Raw genomic sequence first — 26,911 nt, 5'->3', positions numbered from 1 at the left:
GCACGTATATTATAAATTTCCGAATTATAACAAAATCAAAATAAATGTTCAAAAATTTTTATTCTTAAAGCCTCTTCTTTTAGATTTATCTCCTAGAATAATTTTCATTTAACAAACAGAATTCTCTCGGGTGCAAATATCAAACCAGAACGTCGGTTATGTAATATCCCTAAAATATAATAGTTATTTGCGGAATAAGAACATAATTTTGCAGGAAGACGAGCGGGTTACTTGTAAGGGCAACATGTGCTCCACATAGTTTAGCGGAGCTGTTTCTTTATGTCAGGTCACGGAAGCAAATCTCGTTTGACGTAAAACGCGACAAAATTATCTGCGGGCATTTTCTCTCACATATTTCTATACTATACTATAGTAGGAATACAGTTGATAAATAGTACGAGAAGAAAATAAAAAAAGAAGGGATGCCATGTAAAATTTCAAGGAGATTCAGCGTCTGCTAAAATTGCAAATTTTTCTGAAAAATGTTATCTTCGCTGTTTCGCGATATAAAATGTTTGGAGTAACTGTTACGTTGTAGAGAAGAAGGCTACGAAGATCTATAGAGAGAGGGGGGGGGGGGAGAGAGAGGGAGGGAGAGAGAGAGAGAGAGAGAGAGAGAGAGAGAGAGAGAGATGTTTCTCCGAATTGAAATGTAACTTCAAAGCTGTTCGAAACTTACGAAAGTTTGTTATAGTTGGTCGTGTTCAACATTTACACAGAAATTCGTAAGTTTATACGAGAGCTTCGTCTGCAATTAGAAGTTGAAAAGGTTATTAACTTTGGACTGTGTTAATTATGCGATAAATGTATAGCGTATCCTTATTGAACTAATTGTGAGAGAAAATATTAAATTTAATCACCATTTCTTTTCAGGATTTGCGAATTATTTATGGTATCATTGTTTTCATGGATTTATTATCCTTTTATTTGTTTTTGACTCCTTACAATATGATAATTGTTCCGAAAGAATTTTTCAATTCCAATAGTTATCAAAATTTATTTATTTTATGAGTAAATGTTCACGAAACAGCTTTACAGGTACTTAATAGATGGTTAACATTTTTTTCATGAAAAATTAATCTTTCTATAAACATATTTTCAAAATTAAAAAAACATTTTAAAATTGAAAAGCATGTTCTCCTTACAACATACAAATTATTGACGAAGAAGAAGTTAAAATGAATTCTGTTTTCATGTGTTTGCATTCAACTACGTTCTTGATATATGCTATCAATCTTTTCAAGAAATTCAACTAGTATTTAATAATCAATTTTCATTGTATAAGTAGTGCACGTAATGATAATAGCCATTTGCAATTTTCTTAAACTTTGTTAAGCGATAAAGAAAGGATTTTTTCTTCGCACCAGTACGCGAGATCACCTAAATTTTTACGCTTCGCCTAAAGATATAACTTTTATCTTCGTCGGGAGAGTCGCTTAAGCTTTTATTACGCCATCACGTTGCACTTCAAGGTAAAGCGACTCATACGACGACGTTGCCTAAGAGGCATTTGTGAAAATCATATTTTTTCAACAACTATCAATCTTTCATGTGCCAAAGAAATTTTAATAATATCACATTTTCGAGATTGAAAACTAATTTTCGTAGTACATACGAGTATGTGTACTTTTCTAGCAGGGAAATATTTCTAACAATACGTGCAATAAGGAAAATGTCAAGTGCAAATTTAATGTTGTCGTTATTATAATCGCGGTTTTTAATTGAAAAAATATTTTCAAAATATCATTGTCAAAAATATAAATATAACGGATACAGAAAGCCTTTATTGATGCTTATTTTTTAGTAAATCATTTTCTTTGTAGTTTATTTCTGTCTTTCCATACAAAAGCCAATGTTTGCTAAGTATTCTTAAATAATAAAAAAATGTAACTTTGGGTTAACCCTTTGATGATGCAATGAAAAGCACAGAAAAAGTTAAGGAAGAATTCAAAAGGAGCAACCTAAAATATATATAACTAATTTTCCATAACTTTTGATCTAATTCTTAATATACTTGTACGTGTACTTGTAGATTTCACACGATTAATTTTCTCGGAAACAAGGTCTTGCATAAGAACTTCATTCTATATCTGCTATTTATATATACGTTACCATTGAAAGCACACGCTATACAAGATCTTCTGGAGTAGATGATAGAAAATTTAGGAAAAATTTATTTTCTCTACAAGAACTATAATTTGGTCGATTTTTTAATATCAATAACTAATAGACAAAACCTCAAACACAATATTTTGATTTTTCATCTTCATCTTATTTAGTCTCGTAGAACCACCTTTATAATTTTTTATTATTTATTATCAAACACTATGAATGATAAAATAAAGTTATGCACATAACAGTATGGATGTAACTCTCCACACATGTATAATTTATGCAAACTATTATATACATAATTGTGTCGATTTTTTAATCCAGTGTCGTGAAATCCAGATCGATTTATCAACGTATCGACGGAGTGCTAGTTTTATCGCAAATTTTTACATGACAGAGTGACTCAGAGTATGTTGTGCAACGCGTTCGCGTCAGTGCGAGACACAGATTTCGTCCGTTTGAAATGCAATTGCATACGCGATGCGGTATATCGATAGCGTAGCCATATATCGAAGTCGAATATTATGCGACCGGAAATAAATTGACTACTGTCAGATTATGGAACAGGGAATCTTATATGGCTGACAGAAACTAATATTATTTCATTTCCGTTGTTTATACACGTAGGCGAGAAAGTTGTTAATGAATTGTGTCATTTATGATTTGAAATCATTCATATATTTATAATATTACTATTGGTTAATGAGAAGGTTACTGGTTATTTGAATGTTTCATCCAGTGATTTTTTAATATGTGTATTCCAAACAATTAATATTTAGGCTGAGTGTTAACTATACAACTAGTTTGAAGAAATTACATTTAATTTTTTCTATAAGAAAAATTTATTTACGTAATTAAAATTTTTCATTAAAATAGTGACACTTAATAATATTTATTTTTTCTACTACTACCATGAGGTAAGGCAAGAATCAAGCAGCAACTATAAATATTGTCACCAGTAAAAATTAATTTCATCCATGCAACACAAACTGAACTATAAAAAGCAATAAGAATAGGAAACGTTTTTGTAAACAAAATTCCTTTGATAATTCTGTCAACTCTAAATTGCATTAAAGTATTTCTTGAAAATAAAAAATATTTGTGCTCCAAATAATTATAAAACATGCACAATAAAAAAATAATTAAATAACAAACAAAACGAAAACATAGGAGACTCTATGAAAATGAACAGCCAGGTAAGAAATAAAGCAAGAAGTACGCATAAGCATAGTGGCTGAGTTTCATTAGAGGATTTCACTACTGCTAAATGAAACCCCGAAAATGCGTGAAAAATTCGAGCTTCTTATGTTTCTCATTTATCTTGAATTTACTGTTAGAACCTCATTAACCGCGATTCATTTCATTTCTCTGGTTACAGTACCACGAGCTGTGTTGAAAGAACAATACCAAGGCGACGTGGAAATGGACGAGGTGGATTTGATGCATCAATTTGAGGAGGGATTCGACAGGGCGGACTTCAGGGCTGAGTTCAGTCCTAGTCCGAACCTCGAAGGGCCACAATCTCAGCCGAGGGACAACGTCTCCCGGAATTTCCCTACGGTCAGCTCATCCCCGCCGCGAGCTAGAACTAACAACGACGGTGAGTAACAAGTATTAGTTGCTTCCTTTTCCAGAACTTGTTCCAGGACAAACTAACTTCCATAACGTATCGCTCGAACTATTTCTCACGGTCTTTGTGTGCTATTATATACATACACGCCAAATTGATTCGACGTCTATGAAAAAAGTTGATGATATATATAAAAATAGAAACTTAGAAATAAAAACTTAAACTTAAATTCAAAAATAAAACAGAAACTTAGGAATTCGAAAGAAGATCGTAATTTTTATAAGATAACTTAGGAAGATGATGTAAATTTCTCTAATTTTATACATAAATATTTGAACTAAAATTTCATACTATCAAGTGCAAAGGATTCAACATTGCTGCTGCGTGAAATCAAATAAATATTTCTGTGCTACATTATATTACCGTCAAATTAATAAATATTACATAGAATTGTTAAGTACATTTACTGAAATAAATTAAACATTTACACAATATCGTGTTTAATCGTTTCCGACTGAGTTCCATCGTATGAATTTGGCGTTCTTAACTTACCTTTAAATTTAGATTTGTGTAGCTTTCAAGAGCAATGCGTTCTATCGTTAAGAATATTGTTCGTAAGAGGAGGTTACAGCAGTAAAATGATCTACTTTCTTATCAAATTTAAACGAGGGTAAATCTAAACAATTTTTATAAATATATTCCTGACATCAGTAAGCAAAACATATTCTTAATTCTACCACAATATACATAAAGAAGAAAACTAAATTCAGAATAATCTTACTGCCGTGATTCCTTCTTAATTCATTTTCAGCGAACTTACAAACTTTCCTTATCACACTGGCACACACGCTTGCTTGATGCACGATTCTCCACCTTAGCATGCTCCGTTAGGCCCGCACTGACACATGGCATACGCATGCACAAACGCCGAGCATTAGCGTAACCAAAGTCGTTAGCAACGCGAACATTAACGCTCGAACGTAATTAAGGTTAATGTAACACCGATATCGCGTTGCTTTATGATTTATATACGTGTATGTATATCTCTATATAACAACTCTTATACCGGTGTCTGGTCCGCGCTAGTCCACGACTACCAGCTTTCCAGTTTTGGCTAATAACATTAGCGGTTTACCCAATGCTAATAGGAAATCGATAGCGTAGGATTTGTAAACTGGAGAGGCGCACGTCGTGTTGCGGTAACCGAAAATAGGAGTCCAGATGCAGTAGGCGTCCTTGCTCAAAGCGTGATACGGTTTCTGGAATCCGGTCAACGATCGGTCAACGGTGGACCTCCGCGTTCTGATAATTGCCAACCATTGTTTGTTGTCGTGCATGGAATGGGACATTCCCCGTCGCCAAGGTGAATTGTTCTTTTGTGTGAAGAAAGTGAATCGAACTGTCTCAAGAAGTAGCTCTCTAGTAGACTTTCGTTCCGTTTAAGTCGATTCCTTGAATTAGGAAAAATTGATTTTAGGAGGGAGTAGTAGAGATATGATAAATTAGATCTTTTAGGTCGCAGCAAGGTATTCTTATGAATTTGTGGTACTGGAATTTGAATAATATTATTTGAGAAGAATTGAGTTAAGATTAAATATCATTAATTACTGGTTGTTACCGCTATATGATCTGTTCCGCGTACACATTCTTGTGTATAAATCACAAAATGTGTGTTAATTTTAAGCAAGTAGTCAAGTCTTCAAAACAAAGTGTATGTCAGTTTAACGCCGTTAGTAAGTATCAACTTTATTTTATAATCAAAATATCCATTTATGCCCACTCTAAGTATACTAAGTGAATAAAAATTTTATTGGTATCGGAAATTATGAATATTTGAATATGTACAAGAAAGTAGAGGTTCCTATTTTAGTGTATTTACGTACACGAACATACAGTATATTAATAATTACAGGGGTTGAAGTACAGTTATATTTAATACGTCTACATTATGTATGTGTCATTTTAATCTACATTCAAAACCATGAATTCTATAGAAAATTGCTTAGAAATATTTGACAAAATGAAATAAGATAATTATGGTAAAGTGAAAAATAAATATATTATTGTACCATTCTCAGCGTTTTATCTAAAAAAATGATACTAACAAAGAATTCATTGATACGATAACTTAAGATAATGAAAGAACAACAACACTATTCAAATTCCAATGTTCCAATATTCAAAAATGAAACTAAGAGAGTCACGGAGTTAATTAAAATTTTTCGCCTAAATACGTTTTTCATCTGAATATACTTAGGCTAATTGGTTTCGCTCTTTTCCACATCAACGTACGAGCGAAGAGATATTCAATTCCCTGTAAAGACTTGCAATGTACCATCATTGAAACTCGGCAGATGCTGGAAAACGAGATATCTGGCAGACGTCGATCTCTGTTGTCCAGGACGGCGTAGCTGCCATTACTTCAGAAACATGGTATGTGTCATTGGTGGACTGGTATTACTAATAGTAGTAGTGAATGGCGGAGACTTCAAGCAGAAATAGTTCGACGCCATGTCTGATCAATATAGGATGTTACTACTGCTGTTCGAACGAGTGCCAGAAAACTCAGGCAGAAAGTCTAATATTAAAAATAAAACTTTTTCTAGATATCATAAATTACTCAAACTCTTCGTTAAAATTTATTCAACTAGTATTAATAAATTATCATTAATTTCTATAAATCTTCTAACTACATATGTCTTGTAGTTTTAAATTATATATAAAATTATAAAATATCAATTATACCACATGCATATGACAAGTTATTTTGTAAATTTTTTTAAAAGAATATAATAAGTGGAATAATAATAATATCTAACATATAAATAACATAATAATAATATAGCATTACGAATGCCATAGTCATCTATTATATTAAACTGTCAAGGAATTAATATTTCAACATATAGAATCTCACTGTTATTCGAAGCTGATAGATGTTTAATTCTAATTTCAACAATTGCCCCCATACGAAACTCAATATTTTGACAAACAATTTCTACATTTTCGGCCATGTAATCCGGCTTATGTGACAACTATCTGTACATCCAAAAACACAGGGACCACATCGATAGGGTCCCATAGAACAACCTGTGCATTTCCAAATTAATTCAGACAATCACGCCACCATCCATACGCTCGTTATTAAGATCCGATGCATTACCCTTCCCCTCTTGTTTCGCGTTGAATACTTTTCTCTGTGAATTGAAAAAGAAGTACGGAGCCATCCCCGCTCGGAGTAAACAATACGCGCCGAGATACACTAGAATTTTTCCCTAAGTGCTTTCGTCTCTCGTTTTTCGGTCTGCTCGACAAAATTTCCATACCAAACACGACTTGAACGTCACGAGACGTGTTCACAATACCGTGGCTTTTAATAATGAACCGACAGAACAAAATCGTCGTTTCTTTGTGCTTCGTCTGCCCACATGAAACTTTTTCCCCATGTTTCGTCTTAGCGAAAGAAAATCGTACGATCAAGGAGAGTAAGTTTCTTAATCGTGGTTTCACGGACTTTGAATTTGTAGTCAGGATATTTTAAAATAGTGTAAGCTTTTTTTAAGTTTAGTTAAGTAACAAAACATGTCTTGGCTAATAGGGCCCTTCTGGATTCAAAGGAGATATATTTAAAATATGTAGTTTTTTGAACTGATCGAGTTTGTGTAATTTATATAGACCTTGACGCAAGTATACATAATTGAAATGAGTTTTATGGTCTGGTATAGCAGCTTCTCGTAGAACCTTTGTTTTCTTAAATTACAGTGATTAAACTAAGGTAATTAAGATTTATGACGATTTCTCTTACACCACCATAATTCGCAGCCAGTCAATCTTACGAACCTTAACTCCAACAAATGAATTTTTGTTATTCTTCTTTGTGATTAGCGCACAAATTATAACCATCTGCATACATGTTCCAATAAATATGGAAACTAGGTCCACACGGAATCCAAACATAACCATATAACTCGAACCGAGCCACCCACCCGTCAGCGTCGCTCCTTAATTAATCATCAAGCAAATTTACTCAGTTCCGGCCGAGGTGTCGGCGATATTCTCGTCCCCATCCTGTGCTATTTCATTTCAAATATTTATCGTTTGGCTCGGCCAATTAATTCGACGACGATCTTCTGACGACGCGTGCCCCCGATGATCCTCCGGGGTGCGATAACGAGCGAATACGTCGTCGTGAAGCAGAAACTCGACGAGATAAAACGGTCTGTTCCACGTTGGCGATTGAACCACCGACAAAGGGAGCCTCTCGTTGTTCGGAACTTCGAAAGCGATTTCACCGAGCTAATTTCCCGTCCACTGATTCCTTTAAACGGGCTCGCATCGCCACTGAAAAAAGCGTCGAAGGGATGGTTGAAGGAAGAATAGAACTGAAGGAACAGCTCGCGAAAACGAGCAGAACTTCGAATCGAAGGAAATTTATTAAAATGAAATAAAATATTGAAGCAAATGAATCTTGTTAATTACTGAGAAATGATGCATGCATTCGACGGTTTAGATTCGTTCGATGATAGTTTAGCTGATTTTCTCCCTTTCCTTGAGTGATAAGTGTGAGACATTAAAGAGGAAAGTGGTTAGTAGGAGTGCTTTTGAATATTTTATGATTGAAATTTATGGTAATAGGAAATAGAGAAACAAATATTGCTTGAAGTACATATATTTAAATAACATTAGCCGTTTATATAATTGAGAATTTTATTATAATTTTTAACATCGTATTATATTGGATGTTAAAAAGGTTAGCATATTGAAGACTGTTTAACAAAGATATTTTTGGTAGGTCAATTTTACGTAATATTACATGGGATGTTAAAAAAGGGGGAAATATTTATCAATATACATAGGTTTCAAAATCAATATTTTTAATGTACAGTGTTTCTAACCTTATTTATGTAGTATCTAAATGGGTCTTTAGAGGAAAGGACAAGTAATAATGTTTTGATTTAATAAATAATATTCAAAACAACGAAATGATTACAATATTGTCGCACGTCTTATTATAATACTCGGCTCTCGACTTCCCGATTCACACTCTCCGGCTTCTGCACTCGCTCGCTCTCGCTTCTCAACTCACACTGTCCGTCTTTTGCATTCGCTTTCTCCGGCTTCTCAACTAACACTGTCCTTAGCGTCCCTTTGTCTTTTCCTGCCCTATCGCGCACGGGAAAACGCCCGTGGCCAGGGTCACGCAGGCCTTTTCCACGAAACTATTCACTTGAAAGGACCGACGACACATTGATGTACCCGACGATGCTGCGGCTCTCGCGACATTATTTATGGTTCAGCCGATATCTTAGGCCTTTTGCCCACGATACTACATTTATTTGTTCATATTTAGTTATATTGTTCATATTGTTTAAATCATTAAATATTTGAATTAAAATATAAACGAAGTATAATCATTGCGTAAATTTAAATGAAAAAAGTAAAGATTCTTATTGAACATACTATTGTAATAAATTCATATTATCTTAGATTTATAGTGGCGTCGTTATGGGAAACAAAATAATTCAAGTCCCAATACATTCTCTGTGAATGGTATTGTGTTCACGAATGAAAGAGAAAATATGAAATGTTTCAGCCCCGAAAATTTCTAATTAGCTAGCAGCTGAGACGAATTGTGTGACAAAATTGAATCACGGAACTTGAATTTCAAAGATTCTTCCGCGGGTCTTGAAAGCTTTAATTGGAATTCTATTCACTCGGGCGCTTCCAGTCGCGAGTTTTCTGTCTTGCTTCGGGTACTTTCTTTCCAGATGCTCGAGCAGACTAGGGAAAAAGAGGGAGAAAAAAGAAAAATAAAAGAAAAAAGAAAAAGGGACGATCCCTTTATCCAAGAGTTCTGCCTTTTTTATCACGTTTAGCCACTTCTTCGTAACTCGTTTAATTTCATTTGAATACATTTGCACGATGGGGAGAGGGTCTTTGGAATATCATATTAAACAACCTCGTACTCGAGCCACTTTTCGCATTAGTTGGAGAGTTGCGTTTAATACGTTTAGCTTTGATGCTTTTACCCAGCGCAGCATGGACACACGAAACCTGCGCTCCAGTTTATTTGTTGAAAAATTTATTGTTTTGTCTAATTCGTTTGATGTGACTTAATACCAAAGCTCCTTTTCCAGAAGTATGCGTTGTGTCAATTTGATTAATTATTCGCTCCTAATTCTGTATAATATTGAGTTATATATGTGTATATACTAATGAGTTTTAGAACATCTTTTATTTTTAATATAAACTTAATGTGTATAAATGTGTTTTGAATTGCGAGCATTTTTTATAAAATCTTTAATAGACCAACTACCTTCTTTGTTGTATAACAAATTAAACGATATTGAAAATCATATATTTTTATGATTATTTATATTTTTTGTACAATTTTAACTCAACAATGACAAACTGTACCAAATTGAACTTTGACTTTAACTTCAAATGTATCAAATCATTCAGAGCTCTATTCAGAATTCTATCAACCTATTTTTATTTGGAAGTTCATTGTCTGTTAAATTTCTGCTTCAAATTTAAATTACATGTGTGGTACTTTAAATATTTTAATCGATATTAACATTAAACCTACCGGCGCGGTCAAATTGACCACTCTCGCGACTTCTACACAAATTTAACCATATTTAAACTTTATTATATCGCTTCATAATTTCTGACTTTTCCTAAAACATGCATACAATATATTTTTCTGTATTTAATTTTAGTTTGCTCTTTTATTTTCTGAGAACAATTTATATTTTGCCTTGCTTACCGTGAGCGGTCATTTTGACCGCCCGATAAAATATGTTAGTTATTCTTAAAATGAATACAATAAGTACAAAGGAAAGGCTACCTCAAGCTCAAATGACAAACAAAATTAGTATAACAAATAATAACAGCTGTTACACCCGTAATCTTGTCATAAAACAATCTATCCTTCGATCAAGATAGCCACCAACTGTCAAGACATATCAACTCAGGTCCATTATAATCCTAAGGTCACTTAATCCTAATCCTAATTGCCACAAAATTTAGCACTTTTTACAGTCCATTGTTACAAAAATTTTAAAAGTCGAGAAGTTTCTTAGAGTTATTGCTCATTGCTATAAAACACGGGAAAAGCTTTGCCACCCAAAAGCTTTGCAAACTCCACCCTCGAGTAACCGTTGGTGGAGAATGGCCAAAGATCATATTTTTACTCGCTATTGTCTTTTCGACTAGAATACATCTCGATTTGTTAATGTCGAAGTGGCTATCACTTCTATAAAAAGAAAAAAAAAAAACTATATGATCTGTTTACTCTTCTCGTAGTTTGTTTTTTAGTAATAACTTAATTTGAATGGAAAAAAGAAAGGCGGCTGGCAAATCTATATGTAAAGACATTGACGAAATTAAGGTTCAGATATTTACGACAAGAGATAGAAAAATATTAAGATATAATTGTTTGTAGGGATGTAGTTTTAGGGAAGGTGTTAAAGTGGTCACCACTTCTACGAAAACTCTACATCTGGTCTTTTTAGTTTTCTCAAGCGCTGAAGCCATCGACAGCATATAGACAAAAGACTGGCACGAAGGCAGACCATAAACAATAGACAGGCGACGTTGGCTTCGGGGTTTTCACTTATAAGGTAACACTGCTAGCGTGCGGATCTGGACCAGCTTAAATTGTATTCTTACTTATTATTACACTTCTCTATTAAATATATATTTTCTACCTCACACTTTATCCACGCGTATTCTCTCTTTATACATCTAGTAACCTCAACAGTTAGTCAATTACTCGACATTTAAATTTTTTATCTCTAAAACTCAGACAGAAAGCATCTCAGAGCGTTTTGCGTAAATTTGTTCTAAAAAGAAAAGTAAAGCATATCAAATTTGACAATAATTTTGTATTCCGTATATGGTATTATTCTGTGATAAATATTTACTCTAGAAATGCCAAGACTTAAAAAGAAAGTTATAAAAAAGAAATTACGGACATAGAAGAAGACTGTTCAGTGTGCGATGAACAAGAAACTTCAGCAACTGAAGACAGCATGGAAACACATGAAAAGCTATTTACAACCGAATCAGAGTGGAATATTATAAATAAGTCCAGGGCAAAAAGGAAAGAAATTATCGTTGACAACAAAGGGTGAGACTGATGTAGAAAACCAACGTATCGAAAATGGACCCGACGGGACAGTTTGGAGAGAAATAGATGCAAGTCCCAAACCTGGCAGGACATCAGTCCATAATATTTTTAGGGATATGCTAAACGGCATATTATGAAAGGACAAGTAAAGATGGCATTTTATCTCATCACTGATCATCGTAAGGGATCATATAATAAAATGTACGGAAGAAGAAGCATTTAGAGTATTGGGGACTAAGAGGGAGCTAGATGCAACAAAACTAGATGCATTTATTGCTCTGCTATATGTTATATGCTATATAAAAAATTTAGATGCCTCATATTTGTGGAATAAAATTTGGAGACCTGCATTTTTTTCAAAAACAATGAGCAGAAATGACTTTGCTGGAATTATGAGGTTTATACTATTTGATAAGAAAAGAGGAAGAAACCAACGTTTACGAACTAATAAATTTGCAATGGTATCTACAGTATGGGGCCAATTTACAGAGAATTCACAAAATTGTTATAAACCTGGTGCATACATTACTTTTATATAAAGAATCGCGGGAAAAAACCATGTAATAAAACTATCAAGAAGTACTACAAAAAACTTGTCAAGTAAGAAAGTAGTATTCAAGTAAAGGTTACAAAATTACGAAAATTTGTTTAAGATGCGGGAAATATTTATGCGGCAAATGTACATTTGATAATAAGATAGCTTGTAAAAAATGCAGCAAAGTTGAATAAGATATATCTCTATATAAATAAAAATGTAATTCTATTTAAGTCTATAATTGAAATTAAATAAAAGTAAATTTAGACGAAATTTTATGAAAGTTCATCATTTTATATACATTTAGTTATAAATTAACCATTATCTAAGTCAAATCATAAAAACTATTACTTCTTTAATCACCGGTCATTTTGACCGCATACGGTAGGAATAGGTATATACGAAGTGTCGGTAGGTTTAGTGTTAAGAAAGAAGGTTTAGATGAACGTGGTAGGACCTAGAACACGAGTTCACGTTCTATTACAGAATTACGTAATTACATCTGCAAGACGGCACATATTTATGTAGCTTCTACTGTTGGTGGTTAAATGTTAATTAACTTTAGCGGTAAAATAGAAGCACTTTTCGCAAGATAATTTCTGACAGCTAAGTGGTCAGACAAAGAGAGTACAAGGATCAACGAACTAAAGTAAAATTACAGGTTTCAAATTCCCCTCTAAATTTTTAGAAATATTTTAAAATATTTTACGTAAAAAATGCTAATTTGACTACTTTAATTATAAAATATTTCACTTTATGAAAGGTGTGATAAATTTTTTATAAATGAAAGAATATATCAGTTGTTGTTCATTGTAACTTCCTAAGCATTCTTTCCTTCTTAGAAATTGTCTGATTTTGATAAAGCTGTCACTTTAACTCACAAATAATACAACTTTTGAAACATAAATTTGAATAAAGTTGAATACACAAATTTATGGTGATGTATTATATCTAGAAAGGTTTATTCATCTATCTTATCTTTCTTGGTATATTGCTCGTTTGTGTTACTGAAATCTAATTCAAGATAGTTTCTGATTAAATCGGCATCTACTTGCTTATTCATAGTATATTACTACTACTGTTAAATGTATGTAATGTATTCATTACCTTTATACATACATTCATCAAAATATTACTTCATTAGAATCTCTTAAGAAATTAATTATCTACTTTATTTCCATTTATTTTTACCTTTTTCCTAAACTACAATCGAATAAAACATTAAAAACTTTAATTTTTTAAAATTCTTTTGTCCTACGTCAAATATTCTGAACCCAATCCAAGAAAAAGGAACTTTTGAAACAAATAATCGCATGCCCTCGGTGGTTTAAACAACAAAAGATAGTAATGGGAACGGTAGGGGTAGAAGCTGAAAACTAAGGGAAAGATGTCCGCGAGATACTCGATTTACTCGAAGATAATCAACACAGGAAGAGACGAGGGTCGCTGTGAAAGCCTCCAGCTGTATCGCATCCACGAGCCGCGTAATTATAGGTGCATACACCTAGGCTGCAGTTGAGTCTCCGGAACTGTTCTTGGACGAAAGCTCTCTAAGTTTCCGCGCTGGCTTTCGAAGCACTATTCCGGGTTCCGGTTACGTGGCTTTAATGAGTTGGTCGCCGAAGCGTGTATAATACAACGCACGAAATTACCGATCCCACTTTCGTCATCGTGATTAAGCTGGACTCGAGTCAGCGAATTCGTCCCTCTTCTCTTTTATCTCTTAGTTTGTGACAATTTCTGGAATTGCTTCGATGACAGAATTCAATTATTATAATAATGAATTTTTAGTTTTTTTTTAATTTAATTTCCTTTTTTCCTCCTACCTATGTTTTGGTATAATTATATTGATTAGATGTTCTTCCAAACCATCCAGTACTTCTTCGAGGTTGAAAGAAAGGGAACAAATCGTTCCACTCAAACTTTCCCACTACATAGGGGATCGAAATCCTTGAGGACATGTTCCAGTCTAGAGAAAATTAGGCTTCTGCCGAGGCAACTGGCCTCAATAATACTTGGCTTAATTTATTGGAGGGGTTCCTGTCTGAGTACGAAACACAATTCATCATATAGAATTCGATTACTTCACAATCTACTTTTAAAATTTAATCTTTCATTATATACTTTACTTTATTTTAAAACTATATGACTTGCACTTAGAAATAATATATTAATATTATTATATTAATATAATTTACTATATTATGTAAACAATATATTAATGATTATTATCTTATTATAATTAAAGTATTTATTAAAAATAAATTTCGAATTTTCACTTTAAACTCAATAACATACTAAAGAGAACAGTGTCGACAGTTTAAAATATTTCATGTCTCGGAGGATCAGTATTGATCAGAAATTTATAGCGGTTATTGGCAATAACAACTATCGACCAACTGATAGAGGGAGTTCTGAGTAGTTTCCGCTCGAGGGTATCGCATTCTTGAAAATCTGAACAGAGCAGTGAGTCCGGTGACAGAACAAAAGCATCACATGAAAATTGATAGGTAGAATTTTAGAAGGTTCCTTAGTAATTAGACCAATCACGAGTAAACCATTCATTGTTGGCTATTTAAGCGTCCACCTATAGGACTAAATTGAATAATTTGCGAGTCTGTTGTAATATTAGCGAATTGAACGTAAATAAGATCCTAGAATGATCGTGTTAGCACGATACAATAGTTTCTCACTTTGACACACCACTCGCCTGGTATCGTTAAAGTCGTGTACCACGTACGAATTGTTTGCAAAGGAATAATTAAAGAGCTACCACTAGGAATCAATGATTTGTTCTGGGACATTGTACAACTAAATTAACGAAGATCATTCTATGTATAATAGAAACTTCGTAGAGCTATATAGCATCGCGATTTGGATTTCATTTTTCTTTTTGTTCTTTAACTGCGTCAATTTGTTTATTCCCAATTTCGTTATTTATATGCATAGTGTTCAATTCCGAAAAAGAAAAAGACTTATTTTTATGAATTTATTTTTCATATTAGGGCAATGAGTAATATTTGTATTATTTTTTTCTTTGTATTTCAATTTATAGAGTTGATTAATTTGGCGTCTGCAAGACTCTACATCCTAGCACTAAAAAAGAAAAAGTTCCCAACTATCAGAGAATCAAGTCACAGAACTTAGCCTAATATATCAAGAGGCGCAGGTATCCATTCGTTAAGCACAGAGGAGTAACCAACTCTGAGAGAAAAGAGTGGAAAAGCGTGCCAGTTTTATTATCCGAGTGAACGAAATTACCTTTTCACGACGCGTGTCTATCGTCGCCGCTCTTAATCCAATCAAACCTCCTCAAAATCCAATTTTCTCGAAGCGTGGTCCCTTTAACGCCACCTACGTCGGGAGTTGCTAAAATTCTCTGTTCGACCTTGTTAAAATATGAAAGGACATCCACGCCGAGCAAGGATTATCGACGTACCTTTGACTCGACTCACCTACACACACACGTTACTTTCTTTTTTTCTTTCTTCGCTCAGGGAAGTCAGCCAACCCCGATCATACGCTGAATGCAATAAAGCGATCGAAGAACGACATTTCGCTCGATCTCGTTCAAATACCTTTTCTTTTGTAAACTAGAATTAAAGTGGGGGGCGAAGAATGGATAAAGGATGGAAGAAAGAGATCGACATGAAAATTCGCAGTCGGAAGGTTTTTTCAGTAAGGAAATATTATCCGATCGAGGATTAATTAGCCTTATTCAACAATGTATTGCTTATAATGGAATCTTTATCGAACATTGTTGTGGAAGAATTCCGTTTCAGATCTATAATTATAAAACAAAAAGAATAATTTTTTACTCGTTTTGCACAGATGTTTTTGATTCACTGAAGAATCGAGAAATTAACAAATGAATAGGTAATTGTAAAAAACTTGAAAAGAATTTTTATTAAAGAACCGATGATGAAAATATAATGAATAAAGTACCCGAAAGAAAGATTAATTATCATGAAAGAAGAGCTTGATTGTTAAGGAAATTCGAAGAAGTTAGATGGATGAAGCGGAAGTTTGAAAACCGAGTATTTGTGAGAAAGAAAGGTATCCGAGAGGAAAAAAGGAAAGAAGTCTTTTGCAGAGAGATGAAGTAAAGGAAAATAAACTAAAGGCCGCATCGAAACATACATCAACATCAATAGGAAAAGCTAACGATGGACGAGAAACAAGAGGCAACACAAAGAGGAATAACGTTGGAAGGAAGAAATAAAATGGGAGAAAGATGTTGGCGTAGCGTAGAAAGCAAAGTAATTGAAAGAAAGGGAGGAAAGGTAGGTGAAAAGTTCTTATAAAGCGATAGAGTAACTAATTAACGTAAAAGTGAACCAAAAATCGAGCGAACGTACAAATGAATCTATTCGCAGTGTATTCAGGTAATCTTAGTATAAAAGGAACAACTAGCCGACGAAGTAAGGTCAAAAATGTAACACACCGTGCAAAAGATAAATTTGAATGAGGACGAGCATAATTTAAAGAAAGCGTAGGTTAACACAAATGCAAAGCTTGGTTTGTTCTTGAGAAGGATTATTATGATAATATTTGTGAAGAACAATTTCCCCGATAAATTTAATTACGAAAAGTTAATTCTTTTTTGTTGGAAAATAATATTTAAATTGTTCCAAAAATTCTATTACACTTAATTTTGTATAATATATGGTTTTTCTGAGACGGTGAAAGATTCTATTACTGTTATATTACTATTATAAAGCAACCGTTCATTTTAAGAAGTTATAATCAATAAAATTTCAGTAAAAGATATTATATATCACTTTGAACCATTCATTTTTCCTCTAATTTTCCAATTATAATCGAAAGGAAAATCGACTTGTTCCAGTTGGGTAGGCTACTTTCAACAGTGATACAATCAATAATAATATTTTTCATTTACATGTAATACAGTTTATACATATTAAGACACATACAAAACATAATGTGATAGACTTGAAATATTATTAAAAAATGATATTTCTTTCGCGTCTTGTTCTATTACTTCATCATCGAAAAATTCATTTAGTGCATTCATTAGTTTTTACTTCTCTCGTTAGAATGAAAAACTATAATCAATCATTATTAAATAACTTTCCTTCCTCATGTGTAAAAAAAATCCACATACAGAGAATTAAGTAACCAACCAACCATTCCTACATTTCACCTGTCTACCTTTAAAGTCTGCATACTCCGCATCCCTCAATTTGCTCAACGCAAATTGGCCCACAGAACCACATACAGAACAAAACGCAATTATAATTACAGAGCGTGATTACGATTTCACCCACGAGATCTCCGGTGTCACTATAACAACCATGAATCCGCATTCAAGCAAAACTCTGAAAATCAGTTCCACGAATGGTTCATTCGACTGCGGGCTTTAACGACCGCTTTCTCCCACAACCAAGCATTGTGCTACTGACTCGTGCAAATAATTCAGTCGTCTAATTAAAAGCACCCACACATCCTTGTGGACCTATTTCAGGGTCCAGCTCAGGGACACAGATCACAGAGAAGTCACGGATGGTGCACTAGGCCGAAGACACACACCCGACACGATAACGCGTCGTTAATTAAAGGCAACGGGGGACAGGATGCTGCCACTCAGGAAAGTCGATCGTATCATTTCCATCAGATGTCGTTGGCGAAGTTTGATCTGGCACCTTCTGTCGTTTCATTTCACCGACAAAGAAAATATTGGCAAAGTTTTCGATGAAAACGCGGCATCCTTCCCGTTCGCATAATCTCTCGCGGACGATTAGATAAGCAAACTTCATAATTGATCTCTCCTTTCTGTTAGCTTTCAACCGGAATCGAAGTCGAACTCGCCAATGACCAAAGGGTCCCTTTGGACAAAATTAAATTCCGACGATCGATACGTGAAATGAATTTGCTGGCTTCGCGTGTCCCAACTCGACATCGACAAGGGTTAAAAATTGTGGCAAGCTGGAAATTGACTTCTATATTGGGTCGAATTGATATTCTTATTCTTTGTTTGTCATCCTAAATTTTTATTGGTTACGTGTGTTTATATGAGATGAATTTGATTAGTATGTGAAAGGAGACGTGTTGAGACTTATTTATTACTATTTCTTCTGAATATCTTTCTCTGTTTTAAGGTAAATGACGATAGGAAAGTTACATATAAAGAGAATTTAATCAGAATAAAGAAGGAAACACTGTTGCAAGTTGCATGCAACTTGCTCTTTCTTAAGTGGATCATTTCTATGAACCACACATTCAACAATGACACAGTTAAACATTGAAACTTTCACTGTTTAATCTAGCTAAAAGTCTGCCGGTAACACGAGTCTAAAACTCGTAACAGTTAAGTGAATAATTTAACGTGAGTGCGGGAAGTTTACACATTGCCAAAGAATTTCCTTGTTCTATGCTCAGTAAACGTTAATCTTTTATTAAGTAATCCCTTTCAAAATCGATTTCCTCTTGAAATTCGCAAATCTTTCAACTGCGACGAATAAAGGTGGAATAAATTCCATTTTGAATTGAGCCATTTTCTTTTTGTTGCTTGCGTTAAAATATGTTATAACGAATTATTTGTTCTATTAATAACATTTTAAGGTAACTAATCACATATGGTTCTATATACAATATAAGATATAATATAAAATTTATACATAATATAAAAATTTTGAAATGACAAAAAATTGAAACTAAATAAAACAAATCATACAGTACCAATAATATCTAAAAATTAAATATAAAGGATTCTCTCATAATAAATTTAATCAATATGTAAATCGAATTGTGAGGGACTAAAATACAAAGGTCTAGAGATAATCCTTGTCGTGTTTATTTGTGTGCAAGTCCAACTTGACCGATGAAGCTGCAATTATCGAACAGCTGTCGTGGTATCAATGTCTGGCACTGTAACTGTTGCAGTTGCGCAAACTTTCAAGCCCTTTGGGCTAGAATTCCTGCATCCCTAGCAAGAGATTGCGATCGTCGGCAAACTTTACGACACAGCACGGAAATACGGTTGAATTTCCACGAAGAATACCAACAAGCTGGTCCTTGTTATTATACTTTCACGTTCTGGTTATTACGTTTGTCACGCCGGATTATTTCAGTACACGTTTAACGTTCGTTCTCGCGCATTTCACGTTGCTTTTTATTCGTCGCGCCCCCATTAATTGCCACGAGGAAAATGTATTTGTATAACCGAAGAAACGTACGTACGGTTTTAACCTTGTAATATTCTTAAATTCTTAATGTTTTTAAGAATATATGTTTCATAATATTTAATCACCAATTTCATATATTTATCTTAAATTTTGAAATTATTTTGACTTTTATTGAAAGAACATTGATAAACATTTCAGAATCTTTTCGGATTTTTCGGAAGCCTAGAATAGTAGAAAATGGCCTTGAACATAAACGATTTAGCTTTTGTTATGACGCGAGACGAAATATATTTCTCATTTTTAGGGAATTAATTAATATGATTAACAAGCTTTTATTCGGTTGAATAAATTTCGTAAAAATATAGAAGATTGTAAAAGAGTGGGTTTTTTTAGCTGTTTCTTTTATTTCTATATTTATCCATTGCATATCTTTCATTTTTATTGCTGACCAGGCTTAATTATTCTCACAGGTAATGACCCTGCAGGTAATTGAGACTTACATCGACTTTATATCGAAGATTGAACTATCGATAAGTAATTTGACAGTAACGAGAGATAGATTTGACAGATAGTAACGAGAGTATACTAATATGCTGCAGGCATAATTTCATTCCGATTAGATAACTAACACGCGAAATTTCCACAAATTGATTCACTGTCTGCGTTATCACTGAATTGTTGCGTGTGTCGCACAATATTATTTTGTAGTAAATCAAGAATGCCAATGCTAGACAAAACACTTATTTTATTACAATAGAGGTTTAATTAAGGTTTAAAACATAGTTCCAATGTTGTAATCAAAATAATTTTATTGTATTTAAGAAAACAAGAAAAATATTTTGTAACTTGAATTTTATTTATAATTTGGATATATTTGAAGTATTTTGTGATTTCTTTTAATGAAAATTGATATTTTTATATAATAGAGATTTAACCAGTAAGAAAATAAACAATTTTCACATGTTAAAAACATTTTTACTTTCGTTGCATATACCGTCCACTTCTAATTTATAACATTAACAATAATTATTAATATCAGTGTAATAATATATTCGATATCCTACATCAATAGCAGTTCGATTGACTAAGAAAATGATATTAAAAAAATAACACAAATTTAAACAAAAGTTGGCACACAATGAACAATATATTTATTCATCTGTAAAGTAAATAGTGCTGAAATTCTTTTGTGATTCTTCTAAAACAATTACATTTCACAATTCGTTAACCATCAAAGACACAATTTAACACGTCAGAAGTTTTTCGAAAATCAGGTTACATATTGAAACTTTCAGCACGTTGCCAAATGAACTTCGTTCGTGCAACAAAATCATTCAAGTAGATAATTCTTCAACCATTTTAACCGATCCTATCGGTAAGCTTTTCACCCTGTATGATCCCATTGAAAATCATCGAACCCGTGTTATAGCGCGAAAGTTTTAGATTAAATCGTCCGTAAAGCATTCTCGATAATGACGCAAAATACACACCGTGATGGCGAAGATGTTCGACAAAAAACTTATTAGCTAACTAACGCCGGTGACTCGGTTTCGATGCGCGTCGCTAGGAAGTTAGTTCAAACCCTCCGGCCAGAAGTTGTATACCGTTGCAACAAGATTGACGATAAACTTGGAGAAGTTGCCAGCAGGAGGGTTGCATCTAAAGTTCTTTTCTCGAAGAAGAAACACAGACATGGAACTGTCTCTTGATCTAATGACTATTAATTCAAGAAGAATGTAACAAGAAGTGCTGTTATGGCGATTTTCTGAATATTAACTTCCTTTTTAATAAAAAGAGAATTCTTCTATTTTTGAACGAATTCCTTATGTTGTCATTATAACCTATATGAGTCTATAAACTCTATAAATAGATAAAAAGAAGATGTCATACGAATCTTTTTAATTTTTCTTTGAATTCTTTTGTCCTTTCAATTATGTTATAATACACGAAACAAGAGAAAAGAACATGAGAAATTTTTACAATTTTTTTTTGTACGAACACTTAAAATTAGGCATTCCAAAAGTGTAAAATATTTTCACAATAAAGGTGTGAATATTTTATAAGTAAAACTCATCATTTCATTACGCTATTAATTAAATAAATTAATTCAAAAGTAATCTACACTACAGCAGCCATTACGTTACGATTTGCAGTTTGATGAGCTAAAAGCTAAAACATAGGAAACGTCGTAATAATATCATTTGCAAAATATTCTATTATATTGTATATACATATAAATTGCGTTTTATACGTGGCGATCGCTTCGATTATCGGTGTCTTCAATTGTAATGTATGGACGTTTCATAATGTTATGGGAACAATTTATCATGATGGTTTTCAATTTGGAAATGCAGCGCTTCGTCCCGTACTATTGTTTCAAATTATTATTGTTTCAAGCATTATTTTGTATTTAAAATGATAATCTAATAACATGATGGATCATCATTATCGACCAAATTATTGTTGAACCGCTCTTCAAAAAAGGAGTTTCAAAAAGAGTTCATATAATATTACTTAAATTTTAAAAATATACTGAATATGTTTGTAACTTTCAACACAAATTCTTTCCGAAAGAAATGTTTGTGAAATACAGTGCAATAAAATTTCGAATGGAAATTCTAATTTTAACTTTTGAATTTTGAATTATTTTAAAAGCAAAGTGACACATACATATGAATATAAATTTCATAACAGGCGTGGAAATTTTAGTGAAATCTTCAAAAATGTATATTTTTTGCGTCGAAAGATCATGATAATTTTATAGGAATTGTAAAATAAATAATCGCGTTATAAACTGTGGATTTATTGGTCGTGTCAAGAGTATCAATTTTACCGGATGATCGTTCGTGATCCTGTATTAATTAACAATCGCATTAACGCGTGATACAGTTTAATTTCCGGAAAGAAGTGACCGATAGATGGACAATTAAACCTGATCCATAAATTGCTGTGGGAAACAAGCGACAATCCATTAAATCTCCTAATGAGACGCGTTACGTGCGACGAAACCGTGGCATCATTATTGCCAATAAAACAAAGTTACGTTTGATCGTAAAACAACGAAACTTCGACGCGGTCAAAATGTTTAATCAGTTCAGCGGAATTCTGGAGATACCTTTGATCATCTATTCGGAATTAAGTAATTACATAGTTCAATTGCATTTTAATATTTCTACATAGATGTTTCATATTGTTGCGTGAAATATTAGAATCCAAAATGTGTCTAATCGATACCTTATGAGTTCAGAATATAATATTATAGAAAATTAACAAGCAATTTATATTTTTGATCTTTTAACGTTATATAATATATCTATATTAAACGGAACTAATTAAACGGAACTTGCGTAGAATAGTTCATTGCTTTTGTTTTTATTCAAAAGTATAAAATTCGCATAACATATTGCTAGATGTTTCTTGCCTATTATATTAGGTTGCCTGAAAAGTTTCTTTCGTTTTATAAGGAAATAATGAATGCACATTTTTCATTTTATATTATTTTATCGAATTACGTATGATCCATTTTGTTTTATCAAAATAAAAATTACAACGTTTGACAGATTAGGTTTCATGTTTGTATAAAGATGCGTCGTTTTAAAAGACGTGTCTGTAAAAGAAAGACACTTTCCGGATAACCTAATATATTCACTTTCTCCATATATAAAGGACATCTATATAAATTTCAAAAATACCTCCATACACAAGCGCGAGATCTAAAAACGATATATGTCGTACGTTTATCGTAATCGAAGAGGATTTAGGAATTTATTCAACACTTTGTCGAGCGTGAAAATTGTTTGTCTGACTGGCCGATATCTAGCGCGCCTACGTTATTTCTTCGTTAAGAGTCAGCATGTCGAAGCAGAAAAAAATTTCCAAAGCCATTCCTATGGATCTAATCAAGATTAGATTGGGTCCATAGTGTTCCTCGTGTATTGATAGCGGATCGCGACTGATAGACCAATCTGTGACGGAACAATCGTCAATGTAACATCATACTAATACAGATGCTTCCGTTCTTGATATCCACGCGTTTCAAATGCCATTAATGAGAATCAGTTGAACGGCGGTCGGTTAAGCGACGAGCCTTTTTTACAGGATTTCTCGTGTCCGCACGAGAATGACTGCTAATTAACCATCAACTAAAATGCAAACTAAATGGTTGCCTGGAATTGAAATTATATTTGAGTCATCCCACGCTTTCATATTTTTTATTTCATGTTTTAAAATGTTTCTATGTTAATGTTAGAACTGTCTGTCAGAGTAGTAAAAGAGATCAGTCTTTAAGTAATTTTTCATAAGATGCATTTTTGGAAATTTAAGTTGTATACCATTCGTATACGCAGACAATAGTGTGATATTATTAATTAAACATACTTATATATCTTTTTCTTCAAATCTTGATTTACTGTAAAGCTCTTTCAATATGAACAATTATCCAAAATGAATGAAGGATTACGAGAAAAAAAATGAAATACTGTGAATAATTAATACATCTTTTTCAAGAGAACCTTACGTTTGATAAAACCAACATATTTTTATTATTATAGCTAATGTTTCGTACACGAGATGAATTACGTTATTTGATTTATTATTTAATAACTTGTAATTAGCATACGTACATATGTCAGTGCAGATTAATAAAACGAAAAATTTCTATAGCACGTCTTGCACCTTCCGGATATTTAGCAACCTCACAAGCGAGAATTTATTAAAACAATATTAAAATTTATATACGCACAGGCTGGGTAATACGTTGTATTTATTACATATTTCATTAAAACATTATACCATGCATACATATCGTTTTATATGGCAAATTTCATAACAGTAAAATACTAATAGACCCATTGAGAACCAACGTTGTGTTAACATAATGTTTAATTTACAATTTTTTTCTCATTATTTTTGTTACAATTAAATTCTATAATTTTATGAAGTTAAAGGAATTAAAATATCTATAACACAATACGATGTAAATTTTCTTTTTGAATGATAGAAATCCTTTTATTTAACTCATTGCACATTACAATGATTCTGATTTGTTAGGCATATTGGATTATGTATAATTTCTGTTTTAAGTTATTATCGTAATGCAATGTATTGGTTGCTAGATATCACCAGTTTCTGTGCATACTGTTTATTCTCTCGTGTAAATAATTGCATCTATGTTGAAAATTGCATGATTTCTATTCCCAATGTTCTTTCTTCATTTTGTCGTTTGTACAGATAAATAAAATTATATTGGGAAAAAGATTAGAGAAATGCAATTTCAAGGAATAAAAATGAAGAGCAATTTTGTTATATTATCTACGACATTAATTATAGATATCATCGCAGAATAAATGGTAAAAAATGTATCGAGTCATTCAGATTTGTTTATTTATATTATCATCTTTCTATAGCTTTATCTTGCTACAGTCTTAAAAACTAAAATAAGTCAAGTATTCCATATAACATTTATAGCTCTTTTCAAAATACTTAAATTCTTTCTCACTAAAAAAAATTGCTTTTTACTTTTTTATCATTTCAATTCTTTTATCAAATTAATATGTAATATTATATAATGCATATTATTCCTTCTTCAACTTTACGTTATGAGTTATAACATACAAAAGCTAAATAATGACTATCCGAAACCTTGTAGTTAGACATTGACTATCGCGCCAGCTCAGTTACATAACCAAATATTTGAGAATACATTTGAAACACCGACATTATCTGGCCGCCTGTGCAAATCACGAGAAGTGCTGATAGCGTTCGCGTTTTAAACGTTTGCCTACTGTATGTCATTGGAATAGTTTCACGTGTGTCGTGGCTGCGTCGAACTTTCTGCAAAGATCAGTCTCCGAAAATCTTTGTGCGAAAAAAGTAACAAATATTTTAGTTTCGAAGCTGATCGCATGTCAGTTAAAGAACTGTTTCTCGTGTATAAGTTTGGATCTGGGAAACTTTAAATAGAAATGAGTGAAAGTAATATGTCTGCATACTCTTCTGTGCGTACGTATTCGAACACTTACGTATTTGCGGCTTTTGCATAAACATCTTACGACTTTAGTTTTTTTAATGAATTTATTATGTTATCCTATAATCTTGATATTATTCTTGGATTAAATAAGAAATATTTATTAATAAACAATGTTGATAAAGTTACTGTACAAATCGGTAACCGAAAACGTAAATAGACTGAAATCATCAGCACACATGCATCGCTCTGATCTCATGATCATCAATCTTAAATGGTTGATACCCACCTAAAAGTATAGAAATATATACCAAACTTTATAAGAAATAAACATATCAAGATAGCACAGTGAAGAAGTAACAGACAGAGAATAAACTCATCTGAAACTTCTTTTTTGTCATCCTAGCACTTATACATTTTTATCATCTTGATGATCATATGATTCCTACATGTACGTTTTCTCTTACCTATCTCTATAATAATTCTATCAATATTATTTGTTATAATAAATATTGCTTAATGTTGGCCGAAAATGGCAATAAGATTAGAGGACAGTATAATAAATCCATAAAAGAAACTAAGATAGATATTTATGCGAAATCCGCAAATATCTAAATATTTGAGGAGTTACTCGTTACGAGTAGTTACTCGTGGACGGGAGATAGATAAACTGCAGTGAAAATAGATGATTGCAATGTACAGGAATTTCGTAGAATTTCTTCCAAAATTGTCTCAGTTTTGGGTGCTCCAAGCACGAAGGAAAGTGAAGTGCTGTAATAGTATAATTTGCAAGTTAAGTAAAACATATTTCTATTAAACAATTTATTAAGTTGTTGCATAGATGAAATCACTAAATTTTTGATAAAACTTCCAATGTTGCCAGTTTCATTGAAAATGATATTTAGTGATTTTATTGAAATTTATTAATTTCGTGTTAAATAAAAACATAGGACACGGATGTATTTTCAAGTAAGACTTAAATGTCTCTTGAAGTTGCTAATTGGAAATCTCGAAATTTCAAAATATCGTCTGATCGCAAACAGGTATGAATTCTAGTGAAATTTCTGGATTTAACTGTTTAAATTCAGATATATATAATATGAAACTGTGAGCTTTCACTAACTCCACCAAACTTTTCAGAGGAAATGGAATATTTTCTTTATTCTTATTAAGAATCTACTGAAAATGTCCTGAGTAACATATATTTTTCTTCTTTTTATCGCAATGTGATCTGAAAAAACAAAAGAATTCGCTTTTAAAATACAATGCAAAGAGAATATATTACGTGGCGTAAAAATAGCGCTTGACGCAATTTAATTGTTCAAAAGAATGAAAAAATATTGATTCTACCAATATCGTGAACGAAACGTATACGCTCGGTTCAGGTTTCTTCACCATATCGATGACGATTCGAAATGTCGCGGTAGGTTATTCGCTGATTCTCATTAAA

At 32.6% G+C, this 26,911-nt stretch overlaps 1 protein-coding gene across 6 annotated transcripts in view; it reads left to right on the top strand.

Annotated features, from left to right (window-relative positions):
* Positions 1 to 26,911, top strand: part of LOC126919395 (protein eva-1) — a 322,945-nt gene that overhangs the window by 283,415 nt on the left and 12,619 nt on the right. For all 6 annotated transcript variants that reach the window (XM_050728591.1, XM_050728593.1, XM_050728589.1 and 3 more), the window contains one exon: positions 3,491 to 3,712. In XM_050728591.1, coding sequence (XP_050584548.1) covers positions 3,491 to 3,712 — 222 coding nt within the window. The remainder of the gene's footprint in view (positions 1 to 3,490; positions 3,713 to 26,911) is intronic.

This window comes from Bombus affinis, chromosome 8, assembly GCF_024516045.1.
Source record: "Bombus affinis isolate iyBomAffi1 chromosome 8, iyBomAffi1.2, whole genome shotgun sequence".
Classification (NCBI taxonomy): domain Eukaryota; kingdom Metazoa; phylum Arthropoda; class Insecta; order Hymenoptera; family Apidae; genus Bombus; species Bombus affinis.
This window is presented reverse-complemented; position numbering and strand designations above follow the sequence as displayed.